The sequence below is a fragment of the Oncorhynchus tshawytscha genome, linkage group LG16 (genome assembly GCF_018296145.1).
Source record: "Oncorhynchus tshawytscha isolate Ot180627B linkage group LG16, Otsh_v2.0, whole genome shotgun sequence".
NCBI classification, from domain to species: Eukaryota; Metazoa; Chordata; class Actinopteri; order Salmoniformes; family Salmonidae; genus Oncorhynchus; species Oncorhynchus tshawytscha.
In genome coordinates, this window is record NC_056444.1 from 71,976,269 (window position 1) to 72,003,669 (window position 27,401).

Below are 27,401 nucleotides of genomic sequence, written 5' to 3' on the forward strand. Positions count from 1 at the left end.
TAGGGGAAGGAAAAAGAGAAAGGGAGAGAGAGAGAGTAATGATAAAACTCCACTTTGAGCCTTCCTGTAAGCTCAGTCACTGAGAGAGAGAGCAACATAAAAGAAGTAGAAGATAGGGATAGAGAGCCAGACAGTGTGGTGAAGCAAGCAAGCAACAGGGACCTACCACATACACAGACACAAACACAGTGCTCTCTGAGGTGAAACTGCACATGATTTTGTCACCCCAGAGCAGACGGACTGGGTTGATGAATGGACAGTAGTGATTTATGTACAGCTGGGTGTACTGGACAGAGGAGACCGTGTTGCTAATACCCCTTAAAGTGTAGTTTACACCACTTTGAAGTTTTCTTTCCAGAGCTTCTGCTGCGGGGGACCAATTGTATACCCTTCAAGGAGAAAATAATACAAGGAGGACCAAAGGCTAAGAAAATTGGAACAACTCCAACTCCCCTTTTTATTCTATGGCGAGTCCTGTGGGAAACATGTGTGAGGTGGACTGAGGGCTTGAATGCCAAGCAGCATTCTCTGAAGAAAATACAAACTCTTATGAGACTTCCACTGCACCCAACTATCGGAAAACTATGAGGAGGATCCATTGCTTAGTGTGAGCAAAAGAGCAAGGAAGAGGGGGATAGAGAACTCTACCATCCACTCCTATCTAAGGCCCCCCCCACACACACACACACACACACAGAGCAGAAAGCATGAAAAATCCCACTAATGGGTTTATTTGCTGTCAGATCTACGCCGATTTGTCATTCGCCGGGACCATTTGACTTGACACATTTCATAGTTGAGTAAGCTGCTTGGCTTTCTGGCTAGAGTTAGCTGTGCTCCAGCTCCAGCAACACTCTGCTGCCAGGCTCAAAGCTCATCGGGAAGAGAGCAGCAGGCAGCCAAACCAGGAGTCCTTCAGCCCTCATAGTCGTTGCAGTCCTCCAGTTTGCACTCTAATCATCCTGTTTAGGGTCCTTTCATTTTTGTAATCGGGCAATAGCTTTATTCTTTCCAATCGTTGGACAGTTTGGACAGACCATTGGGCCAGTTGTCCAAAGAGGCTTCTTCACACGGTTCCAGGGATATTTGGGTTGATTCAGTTTGTGTTTAAGATGTGGTGTGGGCCACTGGTTGTGCTGGCTGCGGTGTTCTGGACCCAGTGTGTCCTGCTGGAAGGGGTGGACGCCAAGAAGGAGAGGAAGAGGCCGAAGGAGACCCCCCCACAGCACACAGAGGCGTACAACACTACTCTCTCCAACAGCGAAGAGGTGGGCGAGAGCACCAAGGTAATGCTTGATTTGAAACTAAAATGTGATCTTCAATTCACCAGTGGCTACCTCCAACCTCTAAGAAGCTTAGGACTATAAGGTTCGATATGTAAAAAATATGATTCTGAGATAATTAAAGATACGAACCCTCATTGGTTTGAATGGTGTTAGCAATTTTCATCTAGAATTTATTTTAACTTAACAACATGAATTAGGGTATTTATAGTACTATATAGGTAGAGAACATTGAACAGTACAAGGCTATGTCAATCACTACATTTTGATAAAAATGCAGATAGAACCCTATAGTCCCAAGCCCTCTCTGCTCTGTAGACCCACTGGTGTATTTCAAACCTTATGGCTGAAATGTGTATATTTATTCTGATCATACAAGTGCTGAACATAGGAAGAATGATTATGATTAGTTTGTGGAATATGTTATTCACTTTATCAGTGGTATTTGATTGTAACTTGATTTTGATTACCTGATCTGATAATTATCAAAGTACAGATTTAATAGAAAATACAATTGCAGTAGTGCTACCAAAATTGAAACAACATAAAATAGAATAAAATGTTATTGGTCACATACACATATTTAGCAGATGATATTGAAGAGAAATGCTTTTGTTCCTAGTGCTAAATCCTTTGCTAAATCATCTGATTAACCTTGGAATCTATTCTGAGGCAAATACCTGAGCTGGAATGTCTTCTCCCTCAGTTTAAGGAGTGATAATTAACTTGTTATATTATGGATTGCAATGGCTGGTGCTGGCAGATGACATGCTCCAACAGCATTATTTGGACTTGATTCATGTATAATTGGACTTCATTCAGGCTTTATGAATGTATAACCCATGTCAAATCAAAGTTTATTTATTGCATACACAGATGAGCAAATGTTAAAGCAGGTGCAGCGAAATGCTTGTGTTTCTAGCTCCAGCAGTGCAGTAAGTGTCTAACAGTACAATACTAATACAAAAAGAAGAAATGATGAAATATCAGAATGAACAATGTTAGAGTCCTGAATATAAATAAGTGGTGTGTATTGACAGTGTTGACAATATATTGTATACGTAGGAAAAGGTATTTACAACAGTAGTTATATAGGAGATGAGCTATGTGGAGATTACAGTATGCACATATAGACTGAGTAATCAATTATCTTAATTTCTCTGAGATCAATTTACATTTAAAGAAAATAATATTGCAGGAATGCTAATATCTTATCTGTTTCTAACTCCAGAAACATTTTCAGATCAATTAACATTACGTAAACATGACTAAAGTGACCAGTGTTGAATGACTCTAAGGTGCAGTTTCTAAGGTGCAGTGTAGAGTAACAAAATGTTCTATAGAGTGTTCTGTAGAGTGTTCCATAGAGAGAATGAGTGTAGTGATGTGGGCAATTGCCAGCATAGAAGAGGTGTGCCCTACTGGGTCAAGCCTGAGAAAGTGAAGTGTCTCAAATGTGTGAAACCCTAAATGGATGCCTTCCTGAAGAATGTGTGGTATGTGGACATTTAAAGGCTGATCAATGCATCAATTAGTCCTCACTGCAGGGGGCAAGCACCAATTCCCCAGCTTATCAGTTTTAAGGACTGTTTATTGACAAATCAGCACTCAAGAGGGTTTGGATCATCATGAATTAGGGTTAAGAAAATGTGACAGTGTAGGCTACATTCTCTAAATGTGTAGCCAAAATATTCATTTAAATATCAAATATGGACAGTAATTCGGTAGTTTAAAAGACTTAATAATTTGGCAAACAGATAGAAAAGTAGAGTTTTACACCCAAGTATAATGTATACATAGCTTTGAAATAAACTGATGAAAAAGTTGAAAAAATATTGTTTCCATGTCCAAAAACAGCATTTGACCTTTCACATTCTTATTTATTGGTTTATGGCTGGTATTGCATATTTCCAGGGGTTTCCAATGAGGTATTTGTTTTGCTTTTAGCCCACCCATTGTGTTGGCATTCTCAAATAACCCTTGCTGCCCCATCCACTCAATACCAGCCCTCCCTCCCTGTCCAAGATCTACCAGTTTGCCTCTGCTCTGTTTTATTTGACATAGAGTGAGGTCTTGTTTCTCTATTCTCAAGAAGAAGAAGAAGAACACATTATTCAGCCCTAGCCTGTCTCATTGTGGTCTGGCTGTGTTTATTTGACTTGTTTTGCCCTGTAAAAGCAGAAGGCTATGAAGCATGACCTTGTGTCAACCCCCAGGCTGCTGAAAACTGAGGACTACTGCACCCCACTGGGATATATCTGTTCTGTTCTCTCTCCCATCTATCTCACCAAGCCCAGGGTGTCTCTATCTCCAAAGCCCCCATTCGTCCCTTCCATCTCCCCCATGGTCCAGCAACAGGCCACAGGCAGACTGCCATTATGTAATTCCTGGGAAAGATAGGTGGGCAGATATTTAAAGAGCTTTGGCATTGCTGTTCCCAGCCCATTGATTCTGTCATTCACAGGGCCAGTCTGACTCCGCTGTGTCTGGGACATCCGATAGGGGCGTTGCGGCCCCAAAAAACTGGTGCAGCGTGCCGTGTAAGCCCCTCACAAAGCCCTATAGAAAGGCTTCTGAAAGAGGACACCTCGACAAGGATTATCCCCCTGTGCCCCCCCACTTACATTTTTCTCATCTTGTCTCCCACAATCTAAGGGTAATGACATAATCACTCCTAAGACCCTGTGTTATGCCAGATAGTGTCTCGGCCAAATACTGTCACCTCTAGTTGAGGACCCTGGGGTTTAGACTTTACATCTAAGATTAAAAGTGGAGATGTTCAAGCTTGGACAACGCAATAAGACTCGTGTAGGCTACATAACGCTCCTTTAGGCTACGGAACTTGAGCACATCTTATTGTGCATTTTGTATGGACAATGCATCAGCAAAATGTTATGCTATATCATTTTTTAAAATGTTTTTCATTTCACCTTTATTTTACGCAGTGTGAACAGACAACAACACAGAGTTACACATGGAGTAAACAATAAACAAGTCAATAACACAGTAGGAAAAAAAAGAGTCTATATACATTGTGTGCAAAAGGCATGAGGAGGTAGGCGAATAATTACAATTTAGCAGATGAACACTGGAGTGATAAATGATCAGATGGTCATGTGCCGGTAGAGATACTGGTGTGAAAAAGAGCAGAAAAGTAAATAAATAAAAACAGTATGGGGATGAGGTAGGTAAATGGGGTGGGCTATTTACCGATGGACTATGTGCAGCTGCAGCGATCGGTTAGCTGCTCAGATAGCAGATGTTTAAAGTTGGTGAGGGAGATAAAAGTCTCCAACTTCAGCGATTTTTGCAATTCATTCCAGTCACAGGCAGCAGAGAATTGGAAGGAAAGGCTGCCAAATGAGGTGTTGGCTTTAGGGATGATCAGTGAGATACACCTGCTGGAGCGCGTGCTACGGGTGGGTGTTGCCATCGTGACCAGTGAACTGAGATAAGGCGGAGCTTTACCTAGCATGGACTTGTAGATGACCTGGAGCCAGTGGGTCTGGCAACGAATATGTAGCGAGGGCCAGCCGACTAGAGCATACAGGTCGCAGTGGTGGGTTGCATAAGGTGCTTTAGTAACAAAACGGATGGCACTGTGATAAACTGCATCCAGTTTGCTGAGTAGAGTATTGGAAGCTATTTTGTAGATGACATCGCCGAAGTCGAGGATCGGTAGGATAGTCAGTTTTACTAGGGTAAGTTTTGCGGCGTGAGTGAAGGAGGCTTTGTTGCGAAATAGAATGCAGACTCTAGATTTGATTTTAGATTGGAGATGTTTGATATGAGTCTGGAAGGAGAGTTTACAGTCTAGCCAGACACCTAGGTACTTATAGATGTCCACATATTCTAGGTCGGAACCATCCAGGGTGGTGATGCTAGTCGGGCGTGCGGGTGCAGGCAGCGAACAGTTGAAAAGCATGCATTTGGTTTTACTAGCGTTTAAGAACAGTTGGAGGCCACGGAAGGAGTATTGTATGGCATTGAAGCTCGTTTGGAGGTTAGATAGCACACTGTCCAAGGAAGGGCCAGAAGTATACAGAATGGTGTCGTCTGCGTAGAGGTGGATCAGGGAATTGCCCGCAGCAAGAGCAACATCATTGATACAGTGCCTTGCGAAAGTATTCGGCCCCCTTGAACTTTGCTACCTTTTGCCACATTTCAGGCTTCAAACATAAAGATATAAAACTGTATTTTTTTGTGAAGAATCAACAACAAGTGGGACACAATCATGAAGTGGAACGACATTTATTGGATATTTCAAACTTCTTTAACAAATCAAAAACTGAAAAATTGGGCATGCAAAATTATTCAGCCTCCTTAAGTTAATACATTGTAGCACCACCTTTTGCTGCGATTACAGCTGTAAGTCGCTTGGGGTATGTCTCTATCAGTTTTGCACATCGAGAGACTGAAATTTTTTCCCATTCCTCCTTGCAAAACAGCTCGAGCTCAGTGAGGTTGGATGGAGAGCATTTGTGAACAGCAGTTTTCAGTTCTTTCCACAGATTCTCGATTGAATTCAGGTCTGGACTTTGACTTGGCCATTCTAACACCTGGATATGTTTATTTTTGAACCATTCCATTGTAGATTTTGCTTTATGTTTTGGATCATTGTCTTGTTGGAAGACAAATCTCCGTCCCAGTCTCAAGTCTTTTGCAGACTCCATCAGGTTTTCTTCCAGAATGGTCCTGTATTTGGCTCCATCCATCTTCCCGTTCAGGGTGATGCGCTGTGTTGCTTTTACGCCAAACATAACGTTTTGCATTGTTGCCAAAAAGTTCAATTTTGGTTTCATCTGACCAGAACACCTTCTTCCACATGTTTGGTGTGTCTCCCAGGTGGCTTGTGGCAAACTTTTAACAACACTTTTTATGGATATCTTTAAGAAATGGCTTTCTTCTTGCCACTCTTCCATAAAGGCCAGATTTGTGCAATATACGACTGATTGTTGTCCTATGGACAGAGTCTCCCACCTCAGCTGTAGATCTCTGCAGTTCATCCAGAGTGATCATGGGCCTCTTGGCTGCATCTCTGATCAGTCTTCTCCTTGTATGAGCTGAAAGTTTAGAGGGACGGCCAGGTCTTGGTAGATTTGCAGTGGTCTGATACTCCTTCCATTTCAATATTATCGCTTGCACAGTGCTCCTTGGGATGTTTAAAGCTTGGGAAATCTTTTTGTATCTAAATCCGGCTTTAAACTTCTTCACAACAGTATCTCGGACCTGCCTGGTGTGTTCCTTGTTCTTCATGATGCTCTCTGCGCTTTTAACGGACCTCTGAGACTATCACAGTGCAGGTGCATTTATACAGAGACTTGATTACACACAGGTGGATTGTATTTATCATCATTAGTCATTTAGGTCAACATTGGATCATTCAGAGATCCTCACTGAACTTCTGGAGAGAGTTTGCTGCACTGAAAGTAAAGGGGCTGAATAATTTTGCACGCCCAATTTTTCAGTTTTTGATTTGTTAAAAAAGTTTGAAATATCCAATAAATGTCGTTCCACTTCATGATTGTGTCCCACTTGTTGTTGATTCTTCACAAAAAAATACAGTTTTATATCTTTATGTTTGAAGCCTGAAATGTGGCAAAAGGTCGCAAAGTTCAAGGGGGCCGAATACTTTCGCAAGGCACTGTATATACAGAGAAAAGACTCGGCCCGAGAATTGAACCCTGTGGCACCCCCATAGAGACTGCCAGAGGACCGGACAACATGCCCTCCGATTTGACACACTGAACTCTGTCTGCAAAGTAGTTGGTGAACCAGGCAAGGCAGTCATTAGAAAAACCGAAGCTACTGAGTCTGCCGATCATCCGGAGTTCACTGAAAATGTGTCCAGTAAAAAACAAATAATATTTATTATGCCAGCTGCAAGCGGTGCTTGGATCCTTTATTTAATTTAATGCAGTTATTATGGTTTGTTCAAGTTTCACTTCATCCTTACATCTGTACCTGTAATGTCTTGGAGAAAACAACCTGTTTATTAGAATTACATTATGATGGCAGGAGAACACCACCTTGTATCTTCAAACAAGCCAAACCGTTTATACATTTGCATGTTTTCCCTTTTTCTTTTCTCTCATTCAGTGGAAAGTCTTCTTATGATGGCATTCATTTTGCATCTGGCCCAACCCCAGTGAGAGCTGTTGGCAGGGTGCAGCAGACTACATTCCTTCAGAGATTTTCCATTTGAAATTGATCACAGTTGAGGTGTGGAGTGTTGCACTGAGTGAAATCTGGTGAGGTGATACCAAGCACTAACTTTTTGCACCAAAATAACATTATGTCTCCCAAAATCGCTCACAGCACTAGACAAGTTTTTCTTCTACCCTTTGTCATAGCATAGATGGGTCATCATCCACAATCCAATCTATCATGATTTCACTGGCTAGCACAATAAATACAGTGTGAGGGCAGAACTACGGAAACAATATATCAATTTGCCACTTATTTCACTCCTTTCCAAAGTGCAGTGAAATCTGTCAGTGTGGAGCAGCAAAGGGCTCAGTCAGTCATGGCAGTAATGGAGGCAGTCAAGTCAAACATCACGCATAGCGTGTTGAGTAATGGTTAAGCAGTGCCCTGGGGGAGACTTGAGTTTCCCCTCTCTCATCCGAACACCATGCTTAATGAAGGAGTGATTCGGGACCGTTTGGATAGCCCAACACACAGGGGACTGGACCCATCCCACAGGAAACCCTAGGCCCACTAACACACACACACAGGCTGCACACATACACACACACAAAATTGGGAACAGAGTTGGAACTGTAAATCGAGTGGGAACAAGGATACCCTTACTGTGTGAGGATGAGGCCTATCTTATGGGATGTTTTGTTTTATTACACGTCTTAATGACCCTTGCTTACTTAATGCATTACACAATTGATTTATGCACTCATTGAAATCCTGACAGACAGCCATAATACTAATAAACAGCCTTTTGTCATTACATCTGAAATCTACAAATAAAATAAACTGCTAGGACGATATTCCCCTTGAGCCACGTTTTGGGTGCCAAAAATACAACATTTCTGTTTTTACATATCAGAGAGGTTCTGTTTGGTTTGGATTTCCTGTCCGAAATCCCTTGATCTCGCCTGCTATGTTTTATGTGCTGGTCATGTTCCTCTACATCAGATTCACATTGGACTCTTGAAAGAAAGCAACATGATTTCACTGCAATCTACCAGAGATTTTAAGTATATTCTCTACCATGTAAAGAATTGTCTGGGGTAGAATGCATTGCATTAGTCATAAACAGATGATGATCTGTGCACCTAGTCCAAATGATTGTTAAAATCTTGGCAATCCTTGAATTACTTTTAGAGCCTTTGTTGTGTTAATACATCAGTCCTATAGACATTTAATAGGTGTTGAAGCGTGGGAGAATTTTGCATGTTTTCTCACATTTGAATTTGCCTTTCATATGACCTATATATACTGTGTGTATATATATATTATATATATATATATATATATTTTCCCTTCTCATATTTTGTGCTTTTCTACTTACGTCTGGTTTTTAGTACCTCATAAAGTAAGTGAGCAGAGTACTTCCACAAGGACAGTGCTTAAACCAAACATAAATGAGCACTGTATTTATGTGGCAGAGTGGAACCACAAATGAGTGCATAAAAAGAAGATCTCATGAGTATCTATCTACCTGGGGCATAACTCAGACCTGGGCTCAAATACTATTTGAAATCTTTCAAATACTTTTAGTGTTTGCTTTAGCCTGTCTGAACTGTCCGGTTGGCATTATCTGCATAGTTGGGACTATTGGTTCTGTTGCAATTGGCAAGCTCAATCAAGGACAGGTCAAGTATTTTCAGAGCTTTGTGATTCCTGTCTGTAAATGAAAAACACTTAATGAATTAAATATATTAATATTCATTATTTGAAATTATATTAAATTACATTTGAATCCAGGTCTGGCATACTGGTAGCTCAGTTTTTAGCTTGATATGGATGTGGAGCCAGAGTCATTTTTTAATGGTTTCTCTTACCTACCACAGATACCTGGGGAAAGAGCCACCACTGGAGCAATGTGAAGACTATAATTTGTACACAAAGCAGGTGTGACAGCAATCAGACTCTCTTCAGCTTTTAGACTTTTAATGTTGAGAGCAAAGCACGATTATTATTCCCTAGGAGATTTCATGAATACATTTGACTGTTTTAGTAGCTCTCGTACACTGGAAAGGAATGCACACGCAATGTATACAGTATATGGCGTGTTGACACTGTAGCAGTTGTTTTGTGGAAACAAGGAAAAGATAACACGAAGGCTACGCTATAGGAATATGTATACGTGCAGCATACGCACACATAGTGGGATTTGAAAATCGCTTGATCCTTTACAGTTGTATCATTTTATAATTTGATAGCAAAGGCTCTGACTAAGGTCTTGAGGCCAAGACGTAAAGCTTAAAAAAGAGCAGTGATACAAGCAAGAGCAATGTCCAGGTTTCTTCTTTTTTCTCATAATTTGGTTGCCCCCTCAAGATTTAAAGTGGAGTGTATGTTTCTTGTGGTTTATATGCATAGACCTACACTTTGCTCATGTCCTTAACAACTTGTGTGTGACATATCTACAAAGTTAAAGTGCAGGGTGTGTGCAGTGTGCACCAGTTGCGCTGATTGCATGTCTAACCATATTTAGCGTTGTGGTAGTAAATCCTCTGTCTGTGAGGTGCATCAGGGGAGGGCCGGGATGGATGGGATATTCTTTAGGAGGAAACGTGGGTGGATGCATGACAGTGGGCAAGTGCGCAGGTTCTCCCTAGCCTAGCTCTAGCTGCAGCATGAGAATCCCTGCCTCTCTTGATGGGCTAGGCCCTAGCTGCATTAGCCTCCCCCACCTTGCATGGATGACTGCACAGGGGCTATAACGACTTAAAAACAAGAGATTAGGGACTCTTCTCCATCATCCTGTCCCACGTCAAACTATAGCGGTACCTCTACCTGTTCACACAACATGCTAGCAACATTAGCAATAATCTTACAAGCTTATTTTTTAGAGTGACTGGTGCACCCCACTCTCACTGTTTGGTGGGTAAATCAAATAAAATGAAATAAAATATTATTGGGCACATACACCTGTTTAGCAGGTGTTATTGCAGGTGTAGCGAAATGCTTGTGTTTCTAGCTCGAACGGTGCTGTAATATCTAACAAGTAATATCTAACAATACACAAATCTAAAGTAAAGGACTGGAATTAAGAATATATAAATATTTGGACGAGCAATGTCAGTGCTACATACAGTGGGGCAAAAAAGTATTTAGTCAGCCACCAATTGTGCAAGTTCTCCCACTTAAAAATATGAGAGAGGCCTGTAATTTTCATCATAGGTACACTTCAACTATGACAGACAAAATGAGAAGGAAAAAAAATCCAGAAAATCACATTGTAGGATTTGTAATGAATTTATTTGCAAATTATGGTGGAAAATAAGTATTTGGTCAAAAACAAAAGTTTATCTCAATACCTTGTTATATAACCTTTGTTGGCAATGACGGAGGTCAAACGTTTTCTGTAAGTCTTCACAAGGTTTTCACACACTGTTCCTGGTATTTTGGCCCATTCCTCCATGCAGATCTCCTCTAGAGCAGTGATGTTTTGGGGCTGTTGCTGGGCAACACGGACTTTCAACTCCCTCCAAAGATTTTCTATGGGGTTGAGATCTGGAGACTGGCGAGGCCACTCCAGGACCTTGAAATGCTTCTTGCGAAGCCACTCCTTCATTGCCCGGGCGGTGTGTTTGGGATCATTGTCATGCTGAAAGACCCAGCCACGTTTCATCTTCAATGCCCTTGCTGATGGAAGGAGGTTTTCACTCAAAATCTCACGATACATGGCCCCATTCATTATTTTCTTTACACGGATCAGTCGTCCTGTTCCCTTTGCAGAAAAACAGCCCCAAAGCCTGATGTTTCCACCACCATGCTTCACAGTAGGTATGGTGTTCTTTGGATGCAACTCAGCATTCTTTGTCCTCCAAACACGACGAGTTGAGTTTTTACCAAAAAGTTATATTTTAGTATCATCTGACCATATGACATTCTCCCAATCTTCTTCTGGATCATCCAAATGCTCTCTAGCAAACTTCAGACGGGCCTGGACATGTACTGGCTTAAGCAGGGGGACATGTCTGGCACTGCAGGATTTGAGTCCCTGGCGGCGTAGTGTGTTACTGATGGTAGGCTTTATTACTTTGGTCCCAGCTCTGCAGGTCATTCACTAGGTCCCCCCGTGTGGTTCTGGGATTTTTGCTCACCGTTCTTGTGATCATTTTGACCCCACGGGGTGAGATCATCTTGTGTGGAGCCCCAGATCGAGGGAGATTATCAGTGGTCTTGTATGCCTTTCATTTCCTAATAATTGCTCCCACAGTTGATTTCTTCAAACCAAGCTGCTTACCTATTGCAGATTCAGTCTTCCCAGCCTGGTGCAGGTCTACAATTTTGTTTCTGGTGTCCTTTGACAGCTCTTTGGTCTTGGCCATAGTGAAGTTTGGAGTGTGACTGTTTGAGGTTGTGGACAGGTGGCTTTTATACTGATAACAAGTTCAAACAGGTGCCATTAATACAGGTAACGAGTGGATGACAGAGGAGCCTCTTAAAGAAGAAGTTACAGGTCTGTGAGAGCCAGAAAGCTTGTTTGTAGGTGACCAAATACTTATTTTCCACCATAATTTGCAAATAAATTCATAAAATTCTGGATTTTTTTCTCTCTCATTTTGTCTGTCATAGTTGAAGTGTACCTATGATGAAATTTACAGGCCTCTTTTAAGTGGGAGAACTTGCACAATTGGTGGCTGACTAAATACTTTTTTGCCCCACTGTAGACTAGAATACAGTAGAATAGAATACACTATATATATGAGATGAGTAATGACAAATGTGTAAACATTATTAAAGTGTCCAGTGATTTCAAGTCTATGTATATAGGGCAGCAGCCTCTAATGTGCTAGTGATGGCTATTTAACAGTCTGATGGCCTTGAGATAGAAGCTGTTTTTCACTCTCTCGGACCCAGCTGTGATACACCTGTACTGACCTCGCCTTCTAGATGATAGAGGATGGCAGTGGCTCGGGTGATTGTTGTCCTTGATGATCTTTTTGGCCTTCCTGTGACATTGGATGCTGTAGTTTGCCCCCGGTGATGCGTTGGGCAGGACACACCACCCTCTGGAGAGCCCTGCGGTTGTGGGCGGTGCAGTTGCCGTACCAGGCGGTGATACAGCCCGACAGGATGCTCTCAATTGTGCATCTGTAAAAGTTTGTGAGGGTTTTATGTGCCAAGCCAAATTTCTTCAGCCTCCTGAGGTTGAAGAGGCGCTGTTGCCCCTTCTTCACCACACTGTCTGTGTTGGTGGACCATTTCAGTTTGTCAGAAATGTGTACGCTGAGGTACTTGAAGCTTTTCACCTTCTCCAGTGTGGTCCCATCAGTGTGAATGGGGGGTGCTCCCTCTGCCATTTCCTGAAGTTCACAATCAGCTCCTTTTTTTTTTTTTTACATTGGGTAAGAGGTTATTTTCCTGGCAGCACACTCCCAGGGCCCTCACCTCCTCCCTGTAGGCTGTCTCGTCATTGTTGGTAATCAGACTACTTTTGTGTCCGTCAGCAAACTTGATGATTGAGTTGGAGTCGTGCGTGGCCACGCAGTCATGGGTGAAAAGGAAGTAGAGGAGGGGGCTGAGCATGCACCCTTGTGGGGCCCCAGTGTTGAGGATCAGTGAAATAGAGGTGTTGTTTCCTACCTTCACCACTTGGGAGCTGGCCTGTCAGGAAGTCCAGGACCCAGTTGCACAGGGCAGGGTTCAGACCCAGGGCCTCGAGCTTAATGATGAGCTTGGAGGGTACTATGGTGTTGAATGCTGTGCTATAGTCAATGAACAGCATTCTTACATAGGTAAGCCCTGCAGTTAACGTTTCAAGATATTCTTTGTGTGTTGCAAGTATTTTGACTATACTAGTTGGTGCATGTCAAACAATATGATATGGCTAGTTAATAAGGATAATGACATGTAAATGAAAACAAGCTAAGAGTTATGGGCTATACCGGTGTGCCTACAGAAGAGCCAGCAATGGAGTGCTGTTCAAGATGCAGATCAATGGAGATCTTAACAGTTGTGTTTGTGTCTGCATCGCAAATGGCACCCTATTCCCTACTTGCCATTTGTAATGCAGACTGTGTTTTGGATGGAATGTTGCCTTCCCCATGGAATATTTCCCTCCCTTTAGCAAATCAATTCTACTTAATTTCATCAAACAAACTGTATCACATACATAAGGATTATCCATTGTGCCTCAAACAAACTGTTTCCTGAATTATCACGAGGATGATGTTTAATTGTCACATCAACTGGATGAGCACAGGGAAATGTGTTGTTTTACAGGGTCAGCCATAGTAGTATGACGCCCCTGGAGCAAATTAGGATTAAGTTCCTTGCTCAATGGCACATCAACAGATTTTTCACCTTGTCGGCTCGGGTATTCAAACCAGTGACCGTTCAGTTACTGGCCCAACTCTCTAACAGCTAGGCTACCTGCCAACCTGGACATGGACATAATGAAGTTATAATTCAACGGCTACATCATTTTTGTAAAACTCAAATTCCATAATACATGTGTAACAACAGTTTTACTACACAGGTAGTACAGCTCTGCAAGCTTACGTGCAATGTCCATGGTATTGTAGATGTCTAAACTGAAAACTGTGATGTTTTTTCATACTGTCATTGTGGTTATATATTGGTAAGTAAAGTGAATTGCCTTATCAGAATTGGTGCCTGTAGCAGTAGATATCACAATCTCAGTTGGAATAGAGCCCCCACCCCCAACAGTGTTTGATGTTCTGAGTAGTACCTTCAGTTTAACACCTTAAGAATGTCTAACACATTTCCCCAAATTGCCACTGGAGTGGTGTGCTCTCACAGCTGTTGAAAGACACAGCTATTGGATGGCACTCAAACAACAGCCGGGATCAAAGGGAAGAACAGACTGATACCTGTATCTATCCTCTACTCGCTTTGTTCATGTGCTGTATGTGCTGATATAAAGGTATGTGTGTGAGAACATAGTTTACTGTGTGCCATCCTGAATAGGAACTAGATTAAATATAACTGACAGTTTTTCTATTTCGTCATGCTATGATTTTCATTTCTCTGTGTAAAGACCATCTAGGGCATATTCAAGATAGTTTCACTGAGGTACAAGGAATCATAATTTCTTATCAAGCTGTGGGAAGCACCACCACCTATCATCACTATTGGATGTAATGGTAGCAAAAATATGATGCCCACCTGTGTGTGAAGCCCGATCAATGAAAGTGAGATTAAAATTCCGATCTTAAAATCCTCATGAGGTATTGCTTTATTGCTATGCTACTGTAGCAACTCTTATGAGATCTTGTGTTACACACTGAATAAAAGTGACAAAAAAAGTTGGAACAGTGATTTGCGCAATAATGTTTTTTTGTTTGAATAACAGTAATAATTATCTTGGTTACAGCTGGGCCGACTTCATAAAATTGAGAAAATCCTTTAGGGCACGGTTTTAATCGCTTAATTACAATGGCGTGTGCTAACAACACAAGACGATAACAAGCAGAACGAGAGGGCTGCTTTCCTGGCAGTGCTATGCTGACGTGTTTATTATCACACAGGGTATAGCTAAGATACACTACCAGTCAAAAGTGTGAACATACCTACTCGTTCCAGGGTTTTTCTTTATTTTTACTATTTTCTACACTGCAGAATTATAGTGAAGATATCAAAACTATAAAATTACACATATGGAATCATGTAGTAACCAAAAAAGTGTTTGGTATTTGAGATTCTTCAAAGTAGCCAACCTTTGACTTGATGACAGCTTTGCACGCTCTTGACATTCTCTCAACCAGCTTCATGAGGTAGTCACCTGGAATGCATTTCAATGAACAGGCGTGCCTTGTTAAAAGTTACTTTGTGGAATTTCTTTCCTTCTTAATGCGTTTCAGCCAATCAGTTGTGTTGTGACAAGGTAGGGGTGGTATACAGTTGATAGCCCTATTTGGTAAAAGACAAAGTCCATATTATGGCAAGAACAGCTCAAATAAGCAAAGATAAACGACAGTCCAGCATTACTTTAAGACATGAAGGTCAGTCAATACGGAAAACTTCAAGAACTTTGAAAGTTTCTTCAAGTGCCGTCGCAAAAACCATCAAGAGCTATAATGAAACTGGCTTTCATGAGGACTGCCACAGGAAAGGAAGACCCAGAGTTACCTCTGCTGTAGAGGATAAATTCATTAGAGTTACCAGCCTCAGAAATTGCAGCCCAAATAAATGCTTCACGGAGTTTAAGTAACAAACACATCTCAACATCAATCTGTTCAGAGGAGACGGCGTGAATCAGGCCTTCCTGGTCGAATTGATGCAAAGAAACCACTAATAAAGGACACCAATATGAAGAAGAGACTTGCTTGTGCCAAGAAACATGAGCAATGGACATTAGAGCGGTGGAAATCTGTCCTTTGGTCCGAGTCCAAATGTGAGATTTTTGGTTCCAACCGCCATGTCTTTGTGAGCCGCAAAGTAGGCGAACGGATGATCTCTGCGTGTGTGTGGTTCCCACTGTGAAGAATGGAGGAGGAGGTGTGATAGTGTGGGGGTGCTTTGCTGGTGACAATGTCTTTGATTTATTTAGAATTCAAGGCGCAGCATGGCTACCACAGCATTCTGCAGCGATACGCCATCCCATCTGGTTTGCACTTAGTGGGACTATCATTTGTTTTTCAATGACCCAACACACCTCCAGTTTGTGTAAGGGTTATTTGGCCAAGAAAAAGAGTGATGGAGTGCTGCATCAGATGACCTGGCCTCCACAATCACCCAACCTCAACCCAATTGAGATGGGTTGGGATGAGTTGGACCGCAGGGTGAAAGAAAAGCAGCCAACAATTGCTCAGCATGTGTGGGAACTCCTTCAAGACTATTGGAAAAGCATTCCAGGTGAAGCTGGTTGAGAGAATGCCAAGAGTGTGCAAAGCTGTCATCAAGGCAAAGGGTGGCTACTTTGAAGAATCTCAAATAAAAAATGTCTTGGTTACTACATGATTCCATATGTGTTATTTCAAGGTTTGATGTCTTCACTTTATTCTACAATGTAGAAAATAGTAAAACTAAGGAAAAACCCTTGAATGAGTAGGTGTGTCCAAACTTTTGACTGATGCAGTATATAATTATAAGTTGCATGTTTGGGCTTACTTGAGTTGGTCTGAAAAAAACACATAAGATGATCTACGTATGACATCAATATGAAAGGTGCAGAAGAGGTGCAGTTCTTTTGAGTCCTCAGGTATTAACAGTCAAGCGTAGCGTTAAGCTCCTTGTTTTGTGCCTTACTCTGTTGTCAATGTTCAGCGTGCATCACTTCAATCAAAAGTGGTGATCGTCAGTGTTTAAATCATCACACTCATCATTAAACTTGTAAAAGTGTAGCTTATGGAATATATGTTTTAAGATTTAATTTTACACCATCTCAAATTCAAAATATTTTTTATGTGCTCTGGTAAGGTTAAGTATGAAAGTGAGAGATATTAAGACAGAATTTATATGCAGCATGAATGGTAAAATAAAGAAAATGATTCAGTATAATTAACTGGCTGTGTTGCAGTGTTGTGGAAAGAATGTGGCAGATTATGCAGTAACAGTATCTTTGGCTTGACAAAATCTGTCTGCCTTTTATCTGTCGCCAGGCTTCAAAAGCACAACAAAAACCCACAGACATCCAACATGCAGGAGGCACTGTGTTACTTAACTTGTTTATTTTGTCTGCTGTCACAAGGAAAGAGAAAAGGGAGAAGACACAGAGAAAAAAATCCACAAACCCCAAATATGAAACCTTTTTCATTCTAGAATATTGAAGACAAGACAAACAATGGGTTACTTTGTTACTGTTGAATATAACGAAGGGTGAGTCTCTATTTCTGTGAAGAAAAGGCGGCATGTTAGTTTTGCAGATAAGTGATCCGTGTCCTCCTGCCAAACCTAAACAAATTCCATTTCAGACAGCTCACCTTCATGGCTCGTCCTAATCTCCTCTTCTATCTCCGCTACAGTCACTTGACATTTGGGGAGGAGGAAGGAGGGCTTTGCTTGGGGAGGATTCAAGGCATTTGCGGTTATTGGAATTCACACAGCTAGGGTTAGAATGATTGGGTGGCAGAGGCCTTTCATTTGGATCAAGGTAATATGTCAGGAGGTTTTTTTTTATCACCAAAAGGATGACATCATCACACATTCAGAATCCCTGCATATCAAGCAAAGGTCTACAATCATCATCACCAGCATAAGGCAATGAACTTTACTGGCAAGTCCATTTCAACAGTCACTGTTGACTTTTATGGCATGCCACTATATTTATTATCATATTCAATACGGTCATCACACTCCTGATAGACTGTAAGTATGTTTGTAGGTATAGGGGAAAGTGTTGTTGGTTGTTTATAAATGTTGTTGTAGACTAATTCGGCAATAAAATAGCCCATGGATAGAGATGTTTAACATGGTCCTGAATGCACAGTATGATCATGGAAATGACCATGTGTTGAACAAAAATCCCTTGAGACGTCTTGTTTATTTTCCTCTGACCCTATTGGGCAAATAATAATTGACGTGGCACCTGAGTGAATTATCTGGAGAGAAAAAACAAGCAAAAAGGGAAAGTCTTGGACAGAAAAAGTGACTGAACATAGTTGGCAAAGTGAAAGGTATGACACAAAAAGGCTTTTTCTCTCTCTCTGAAATGGCAGTAGACCAGCAAAGAGAGACAGGGAGAGAGAAAGAAAGAGAGTTCACTTCATAGTGTGACCTGCCTTGATGTCTGGCACCATTTAATAGTATCTTACGGCAAGATTTTCCAATTATGGTTGGTAAGCAGAAAATATGACTCATTGGATTCAGTTACTTAGTTACAATACTTTGCATTGTGTGACAGTGGGGCGAAATGATTCCAGCCTGAAATATCTGATGAATCTTGCAATTAACACTGCTCTCCTCAAAGAGCATTTGTTATTGAGGAATACGAACACAGTGTAACAGTTTGGGGCTAGCTTGATTCTAAGTACATTCTGCCCGCACCCTTTTTCCCACTTTATTTTACTAGGCACTTGTTTAGTTCTCACTATTAATAAGCCAGGTTAATTCAACTACATCTGGCTCTCCGTGGTGTCTCATTGATTCATAGTAGGCCTGTGTTCAAAGCATAATCCTAAATGCCAACATGGTATTCATTCATTCAACTGTGTTCATTCCAAAATCAGACCTTTAAAAGTGGTCTAATATCGAGAGTCCAACCGTGTCCCATGCCATCTTCTGTTTAGATCCAGCTATGCCGTCTATTTGAATGAAAAACATTTCATGGGTTTTCTCTCTCATGTGTCTTATAGATTCCTGACAACCAGAGAGTAGATCCCCTGGGATCATGGATGGACTTTGTGAAACGACCCGTAGACAACTTCCCTGGGAAATGCCGCAAACGCAAAAGGCCACTGGTAAATATAACAATGTCTTCAGTAGTGGTTCAAATAAGCTAGCTGATCAAGCACTGGTCTGTTCATTACATTGGTCACGAAGCATCTAGTACGATACATAAGTCGAAATATTGATCATTTTAATATTGAAACAACTTTCTGTGTCAAATCATGTGTAGAGTATATGTATGATGATCCTATATTATTATGTGATGTGTTATTATTTCCTGATCTCTGTCAGCCAGGACCACCAGGCCCTCCTGGTCCTCCAGGCCCCCAGGGGCCTCCTGGATTCCCCGGGGCAGAGATCACCCAGGAGGTCCTCCTCCAGGAGTTCAAAGAGATGATAAAAGGTAATATCATATAAAGACATAAAATGTCATATAAAGACACAACATGTTACAAAGTCTGATCTGGTCCTTCGCTGAGTATAAAAATACATGTTGATTCCAAAACATTGGTGATTGATCAACTGCTACTGCTGATGGATCATTGTTTCTGTGAAGGCTGAAGTATTTCATTAGTAACTGACCATCTGGGGTAGATCTCTGGTCTGAGTGACTGCAAACTCACTACTCTATTGCTGTACTGTAGTACTCAGAGAAAGTTGTTCCTATAGTTCAAAGTCAAGTCCATGTTCTTGTCATCTTTCTAGTTGAGATTCCCATATTCCTTCTGTGTTTTCACCAGAAGCTACAGAGAGGAGAGCTGCTGCAGTGGACAAGCAGACTAGTACCAGTCCTAGTCAGATACCCATGACCCTCATTGCCCTGGAAGGAATGACCTCTTACAGGAGGATAGAGGAAGCCTTCCACTGTAAACTCATAGGACCTGTGGTTGTCGACAAGAAGACACTGATGGAGCTACAAAACTTTCAGACGGTACATTTTGGAGGAACAATTGAGAACAATTGTAAAGAATGTAGGAGTTTGTGAAGTATTTGGTCACCCCCTTGACCATCTTCTTTATCCTCTTGTCTTACTCACCATTAAGCCGCCTATTAATCTCCACAATCACTATTCTTTCTTTCTATTTTCTTTTTTTAAACTTTTTTTAAAATGCAGGTTTGATGTTTTAACCAGCAATGATTCTGGTTATATCCACCTGATGTATAAGAATGAAGCCTGGAATCTTAAGGGATCACCCCTTCCCTAAAGTCTGACAAAGCAGTACCCTGCTTTGAGTTTAGACTGGCTTCTTAGTCCTTACTAAAAAAACATCTCCTTTTACAACGCTCCACATCACTTTCTGGGTGGTATACAAAAGGCACTCTGTCTGTGACTTGGAATATGGTGCGGAGTGGACAAAAATAGACACTGTTTGAAACGGCATGATGTAGAGGAAGAACTATTCCCTGGGACATTCTGAGGCGGGAGGTTAAGAGTAGACAAAGCAAATCAAAAATATTCATCACATAGACAGGTTACAGCAGGTATAAAATAAATAAATTCATCAAAATAACGTTTTTAATGAAACATTTTATACAATGGGTTACCAACATATCCATATAATGATTGTTGTTTGTTCTATTGGTTTGGATGCTAGAGGTGTGACCCAGTCGTTTAGTCTTTTTGTTCAGTATCTATGTGTCACGACCCAGTCGTTTGTTCTAAATGTTCCATTGCCATACTGGCTGGCAATATTCTTATCCCTTACTTGCTAGCTAGCCATCTATGGCCAGAATAACAGCAAAGTAGCTGCATTTACATTTGTTTAAGCTGTTTTCTAGTGACATTTATTTGGATACATTCATAACAATGAGCTAATGAGGTGCGATTTCTCCTGGCATAGAAAATGTGCTCTCTTGTCAGGACACTGTTGTTCAGAAGAGTCAGACAGCAACACAATCACTTCAAAATGAAGCTGGAAAGACTGCAAACTAGCTGCACTTCATTTAGTTGTACCTGTTTTCTATTGATATTTCTTTGTATATATACATCAAAATGATGCCAGCTGATTCATGATTTAGACTGGCTGAGAAAAGCTGCCTGTCTGTCTGTCTCATCCTGACTCCCGAGACATTCATTACAGCTGGAGATCGAATTTGAATATTGAAACAATGTTGCAAAATGTCGGAGAGACAGACAGCAAGGTTTATACAAATCTCCGCTGTTGAAAACTAAAAAAACTGTTAGTCTAAAGGAAATGTGAGATAATGTCGAGATGCTTTTATAGTGGAGATCAAGTTTATAAGTTGCCTGGCTGGGCTGATGAGACAGTGGATTGCGCAGTCAGATGGACCAGAATAAATTGGCATTTTAACGTCATAGATTTAGCAGGTGGTAACTTGTGGAATAGACACCGGCTGGAATGCGGTTTTCACCAATCAGCATTCAGAATTAGACCCACCCATTGTATAAATAGTAATAATGGACTGTGTTATACTGTATTTACGTATATAAAGTGGGTAGTGACTTAGTCAGGCAACGGAATAAATAGCTAGTATTCCAATGTCTGTTGGAAAAGTTCTGATTATTTGCTCGGGTGTTCCCTTTGGCAGACATACATTTACATTTTGTAGCTCCTCGATTCACTTTAGCTAGATATCAATTGAGCCTAAATTATCTGTGAGTTATTGTACAACTCCATTCTGCAAGTCACATTGTATTTGTCCTTCCAGCCTCCTGCTAAAGGTGCCTTCCTCAGAGGGACAGGAATGGACCAATCCACAGGACGATTCACAGCTCCCGTTACAGGGATCTACCAGCTCTCTGCTAATGTTCATATTGGTAAAGAATATTTCTCTACTTTAGGGAAACCCAAATATCAGGGAATCATCTTGGGAAATGTATTGATTTGGAAGTTGGATATCAAATATCAAGACAATGCATGAGGGGCATTGAGGCACAATTTATTCAGAGATTTCGCTAAAATATTGTACATCTTCAGAGGATTCTGTGACCTTTTCTTCAGATAGGTGTTTCTGAGCTGGATAATGTATAACCTCAGAGTAACTATGTTTCCTCCCTGAAGACCACAACGAGGTAAAGAGGAGTAAGAGTCAGCTGAGAGCCAGGGATAATGTGCGAGTGCTGATCTGCATCGAATCCCTGTGCCATCGATATACGTGAGTAGGCCTACCCTCAGTCCCAGTCTATTGATCGTCTACCGTTTATCAACAAATATGTATGATGAAGTTTGAAAATCCCTCCAATATCTAGTCACCCTATGAAACAAACTGAAATGAGTCCACTCCACACGTTTTCACCTTGGCATGAAGACCATATGGTTCTTATTTGTTTCCGTCTTATGCAACACTGTTACATGGAATGAGGTAAAAACTATCCCTGACAAACAAAGCAATATCATAACCATTTTTTTCTTTCCCCCAATTAGAGTTAGCTAATCTGTTACTGTCTGCCAGGTCAGGCTTTCTGATGTGTTGTTATGGCATTATATTGACAGCAGTCATTGAATCCGTGCCCGATAATCAGTGTTTAATGCCTGTTTTACTTTTGCTAGTATTTACGAGCTGTTTAAGATGTTGTCTATTATACATTGTGTGGAACCAGTTAGGAATTTCCTGTGTTAAAGTGGAACACGTCTTTAAAGGAAATGTCCTCTCACCCCTTCTCCTGGTCCCTGTCGCCTCTAAATTCTTTATAGACTCACCTTTGACGCCTGGGACACCATGCTGCTTCCAGCACCACAGGCCAGGGTCGTATTAATTTGAGCAAATCGTAGGAAAACATTTTACTATGAAAGAATGTAAAGGAACATTAAAGGACATTTGGTGCCTATTGAACACAACCCTGAATAGAGACATTTTATTTTTGGGATGTGTGAAGGATGAAGAGAACCAACAACAATATTATACACTTGTTTGTAGATACCAGAATATTACACACTCATTTGAAGATACCAGAATATTACACACTCATTTGAAGATACCAGAATATTACACACTCATTTGAAGATACCAGAATATTACACACTCATTTGAAGATACCAGAATATTACACACTTGTTTGTAGATACCAGAATATTGCACACTCGTTTGTAGATAACAGAATATTTCACACCCATTTTGGGTGATACGAGTAATGTTGTTCACATATTTTTGCCATTTCTGTTTATATAAAGTAACCAAAAAAATGTTTTACGAACGGTACCCAATATCTCCAGAATATGTAAAGGCCAACAACCTTGCTTCACAACCTGGTATTTTCAAAACAAATTATAAATAATATTGTTATGATGGTTACCTTACCCCCAAAAAGTGGGCTCATTGTTGTTGATTTTCCACCCCAAAGCCTCCAGCCTGTCTGGCTCTCCCACACATGAAAATGCAGAGAATGTAAAATGAGCCTCATTGCAATGGCAGTTAACTGAAGACAAAACATGATTGATTCACCATAAAAATGCAGCGTTTTCCACTAAACAGGAGCCAGTGGTCTCAACAGGAGTTGTAGGACAAGACTCCATGCCTGCAATATTACTGTCTACACTGCAGACTTCATTAAAGGCTCACTGTAATGATGATGGTGATTCAAGACTCAGAATTAAGCAATGACATGTTTATTTCATGTGTACGAAAACACATTTGCATGAAATATCATGCAATTCAACAATTTTATTTCATAACGTGTTAGGTGTGTATAGATATAGTAAAGTTATTTTGAACAAACGTAAAGATCAGGTGACAAGATTATGATTAATTAACATTTGTTGTCTGTTTTGCTCTTCATCACAGGTCGTTAGAGATGATTGTTGGATTGGAAAGTAACAGCAAGATCTTCACAGTGTATGTGCAAGGGTTGCTGGAGCTACAGGTGGGCTTACATTTATCAAACTGATCATCACAACGCTTGGCATGAAGATTTTCCAATAGGGTCAAACTGAATATAGAGTAAGATATTGCCCCCCAAAAAGCCTTTTAAGAAGTGTTATGAAGTACAATTACTTCTTAACACTATAATGGGTTTTAATATCACTATAGCAAAACAATCAGTCATTATATTCCTGTATTTAAAATGTTATTGTATCTCCTCAGATTGGACAGTACACCTCCATATTTGTAGACAATGGTGCTGGGGCATCCATCACAATACAGAATGGCTCTGACTTCATGGGGATGTTGCTGGGTGTATAGCCTCACGTCCTGCCGTTGGGGCTGGGGGTATTCCTTCCCTCTTCCCATTGGACTCCAGGGCCCTGGCCATGCAAGGCATCTGTCTTACCTGTATCTGCTTGGATTACTAACAGATGCTATCTGCCAATCCACATCCATGGAGGAGAAAGCAAAAGGCATGAGCAGCATTTGCAGACATTGAACTTCTCTACTTGGGGTATCCTGGAAGAACCGTTTTGAAAGCTAAAGGACTGTCTCTCCCCAGACACCATGAAAGCAAGCACACCTATGGGCCAAGAAAGACACTTGTGCATACCAACAGACAATCCTAATAGAAGACTTCACATATTCAAATCACTCAATGAACATTTTGAATTTGAGAAAGAAAAAAAGAAAAAAATCACAAACGTATTTTTAATACAGTAATAGCCCGATAGGAAATATGCTATAATGAATATCATTCATGAAATTGAAAGGTTTTTATTAATCTCTTTAATGGAATGGCAGTAGCTAAGAAAGTACAGTGTATAGACTCTGTGAGTGTGTATAAACACTGGATGATGCAAAGATGCTCAGTATGCATTGTATGTTTGCCCCAACTTCTCAGCTAGGGTTGAAGAAATTCAGAAGCATTTAGGAAAATCCAACCAGTAGTTTTTGAAAACAAGGGAATTTTGGGAAAGTTACCAGAATTTTGCAACCCTATTCTCAGCAAAGTGACCTCTACTGTATGTTCTATCTAGGGGGACTTTGTATGTCTCATGTGGAGTCTACAGCCCACTGAACAAAATAGAGGAAACATTGGCCTCTGTTTGGAACCATTTTGTGGGATTCAAACCCAAACTAAGGAATGTGGTTAGAGCATTGAAATGAAATGCAAGTATGTTGGCCATTCTGTTTCATACCGCTGTACAGTGCCTTCAGAAAGTATTTATACCCCTTGACTTATTCCACATTTTGTTACAGCCTGAATTCAAAATGGATTAAATCGATTTTTTTTCTACACACAATACCCAATAATTACATGTTTTCAGAATTGTTTGCTAATTTATTGAAAATTAAATACAGAAATATCTGTCAAGCTCTGTCAAGTTGATTGTTGATCATTGCTAGACAGCCCATGTTCAAGTCTTATCATTGGTTTTCAAGCCAATTTTAGTCAGAACTGTAACTAGGCCACTCAGGAACATTCAATGTCATCTTGTTAAATAACTCCAGTGTACTGTACATTTGGCCTTGTGTTTTAGGTTACTGTCCTTCTGAAAGGTGAATTTATCTCCCAGTGTCTGTTGGAATGCAGACTGAACCAAGTTTTCCTCTAGGATTGTGTCTTTGCTTAGCTCTATTCAGTTTATTTTTATCCTAAAAACTCCCTAGTCCTTGCCGATGACAAGCATACCCATAACATGATGCAGCCACAACCATGCTTGAAAATATGAAGAGGGGTACTCAGTGATGTGTTGTGTTGGATTTGCCCCAAACATAACGCTTTGAATTCAGGAAATAAAGTTAATTTCTTTTACAATTATTTTGCAGTTTTACTTTAGTGTTTTGTTGCAAACAGGATGCATGTTTTGGAATATTTGTATTCTGTACAAGCTTCCTTCGTTTCACTGTCATTTAGGTTTGTATTGTGGAGTAACTACAGTGTTGTTGATCCATCTCCCGTTTTCTCCTCTCACATCCATTTAACTCTAACTGTTTTAAAGTCACCATTGGCCTCATAGTGACATCCCTGAGCGGTTTCCTTCCTCTCCATCAACTGAGTTAGGAAAGACACCTGTATATTTGCAGTGACTGGGTGTATTGATAGACCATCAAAAGTGTTATTCATAACTTCACCATTCTCAAAGGGATATTCAGTGTCTGCTTTTTCATTTTTCTATCTACCAATAAGTGCCCTTCTTTGCAAGGCATTGGAAAATCGCTCTCATCTTTGTTTAAAAGTCACTGCTCGACTGAGGTACCTTGCAGATAATTGTATGTGTGGGGTACAGAAATTAGGTAATCATTCAAAAATCATGTTAAACACTATTATTGAGTCCATGCAGCTTATTATGTGACCTGTTAAGCAAATGTATACTCCTGAATTTAGGCTTGCCATAACAAGGGGGTTGAATACTTATTGACTCAAGACTTTTCAGCTTTTTATTTTGAATTCATTTGTAAACATTTCTAAAAACACAATTCCACGTTGACATTATGGGGTATTGTGTATAGGCCAGTAAAACAATCTCAGTTGAATACATTTTAAATTCTGGCTGTAATACAACAAAATCTGGAAAAAGTAAATGGGTGTGAATACTTCTGAAGGCACAGTATTTAATATACCGTGTTTCCACGTAACGCTTATGCCAAATTATATAACTACCATGATCAAGCAGAAAAAATGTTGCCTACTGTTTTATAAAATGGCAGTTGTTTCATCAAAAGAGACTGACCATGTTATCTTATTCAATTAGAAAATAATCACATTTTTGTGGTGTGTATATCTCTACGTTTTTTTTTGCCATATACTGTAGTTGATGAAGTTGTCTTTAAACGATGATAATATTTCATTAATACACATTGTTAAGAGTTGAATTTGAACATACATTAGAGTGTACGTTCAAATGTATCTACACATGTAATGAAAAATGGACATGAATATCTTTTATCACCGTAGGGATCCATTTACAGTTTCAAGACCACCACAGATTGGATTATCATTATGTTTTATACTGATTTGCTTTTTTAATAGCTAATATGATCCAAATTAAACTAAGGTAAAATATGATGCTATTTCTGTATTTACTCAACATACTGTATGTAAGTGCTGCGTAAAGCTTAACATTTATATTGGAGAAGGCTACAAGTATCAGCAAACAATGCTTTTTACGGAGAGAATTGCAAGCATTTGTACTGGTCTATAGATTATGAACAGGGCTTCGTCATAGGACCTTACCGCCCAGTTGTTGGTTAGATTCGTGCCTTGACCAGTCATATAATGGAGTTATAATGCGGTTATAAATATTTTTGTATATATTTTGGGTGGTCTGCGTATCACAAGGCCATAATAAGAAGCTTTTTAGCCTCCATTGCACAAATGCCTGTCCAGTCACTTGTATGAGCTTGTTAGCATCAATGCATGAATGCCTTAATAAGAGAGCTCTGCTCATGGAAGCGTTGTTGAGCCCAAAGTGCCAGCCACACACTGTACCCACAGACCAAACACAAGGACTTTACCTACACAAGTCAAACTACTAATCTGCTGATCCATGGGAAAAAAACGTTGTAATTCCTCAAACCCGTACCAGGCCCTTCTACTAATATTTATATTGCATGAGTTTATTTTGTTAGACTAACCACTAACCTATAATTTCTTATACAGGTGAATCAGACATGCCTTCTAGGGATAGATTCAGGCCTCGATTCCAGCATGTTCCTGCATGTGGGAGCAGCTGCAAAAAAATCTGTAAAACCGAATTGTTGCCAGAGATCTGTATACAGTCGCAAGAAAAAGTATATGAACCC

The 27,401-nt window shown here is 40.4% G+C and overlaps 1 protein-coding gene across 2 annotated transcripts; it reads left to right on the forward strand.

The window, feature by feature from the left end:
• Window positions 1–25,225, forward strand: LOC112216287 (adipolin). 2 transcript variants are annotated; one of them, XM_024376174.2, is made up of 8 exons: window positions 1–1,286; window positions 18,734–18,838; window positions 19,059–19,170; window positions 19,511–19,698; window positions 21,438–21,546; window positions 21,791–21,884; window positions 23,511–23,589; window positions 23,811–25,225. In XM_024376174.2, the coding sequence occupies exons 1-8, from the start codon at window positions 1,113–1,115 to the stop codon at window positions 23,907–23,909; spliced, it is 960 nt and encodes a 319-aa protein (XP_024231942.1). In that variant the 5' UTR covers window positions 1–1,112; the 3' UTR covers window positions 23,910–25,225. The 2 variants fall into 2 exon arrangements, with proteins under 2 accessions (XP_024231942.1, XP_024231941.1); XM_024376173.2 differs by having other exon boundaries at window positions 3–1,286; window positions 19,508–19,698.
• The last annotated feature ends 2,176 nt before the right edge of the window (window positions 25,226–27,401 follow it).

Coding starts and splice junctions, on each gene's coding strand:
- LOC112216287 (XM_024376173.2), top strand. CDS start 1,113: ATGTGGTGTGGGCCACTGGTTGTGCTGGCTGCGGTGTTCTGGACCCAG. Junction 1,287..18,733: donor AGGTGGGCGAGAGCACCAAG/GTAATGCTTGAT, acceptor TGTGTCTTATAG/ATTCCTGACAACCAGAGAGT. Junction 21,885..23,510: donor TCCCTGTGCCATCGATATAC/GTGAGTAGGCCT, acceptor TCTTCATCACAG/GTCGTTAGAGATGATTGTTG.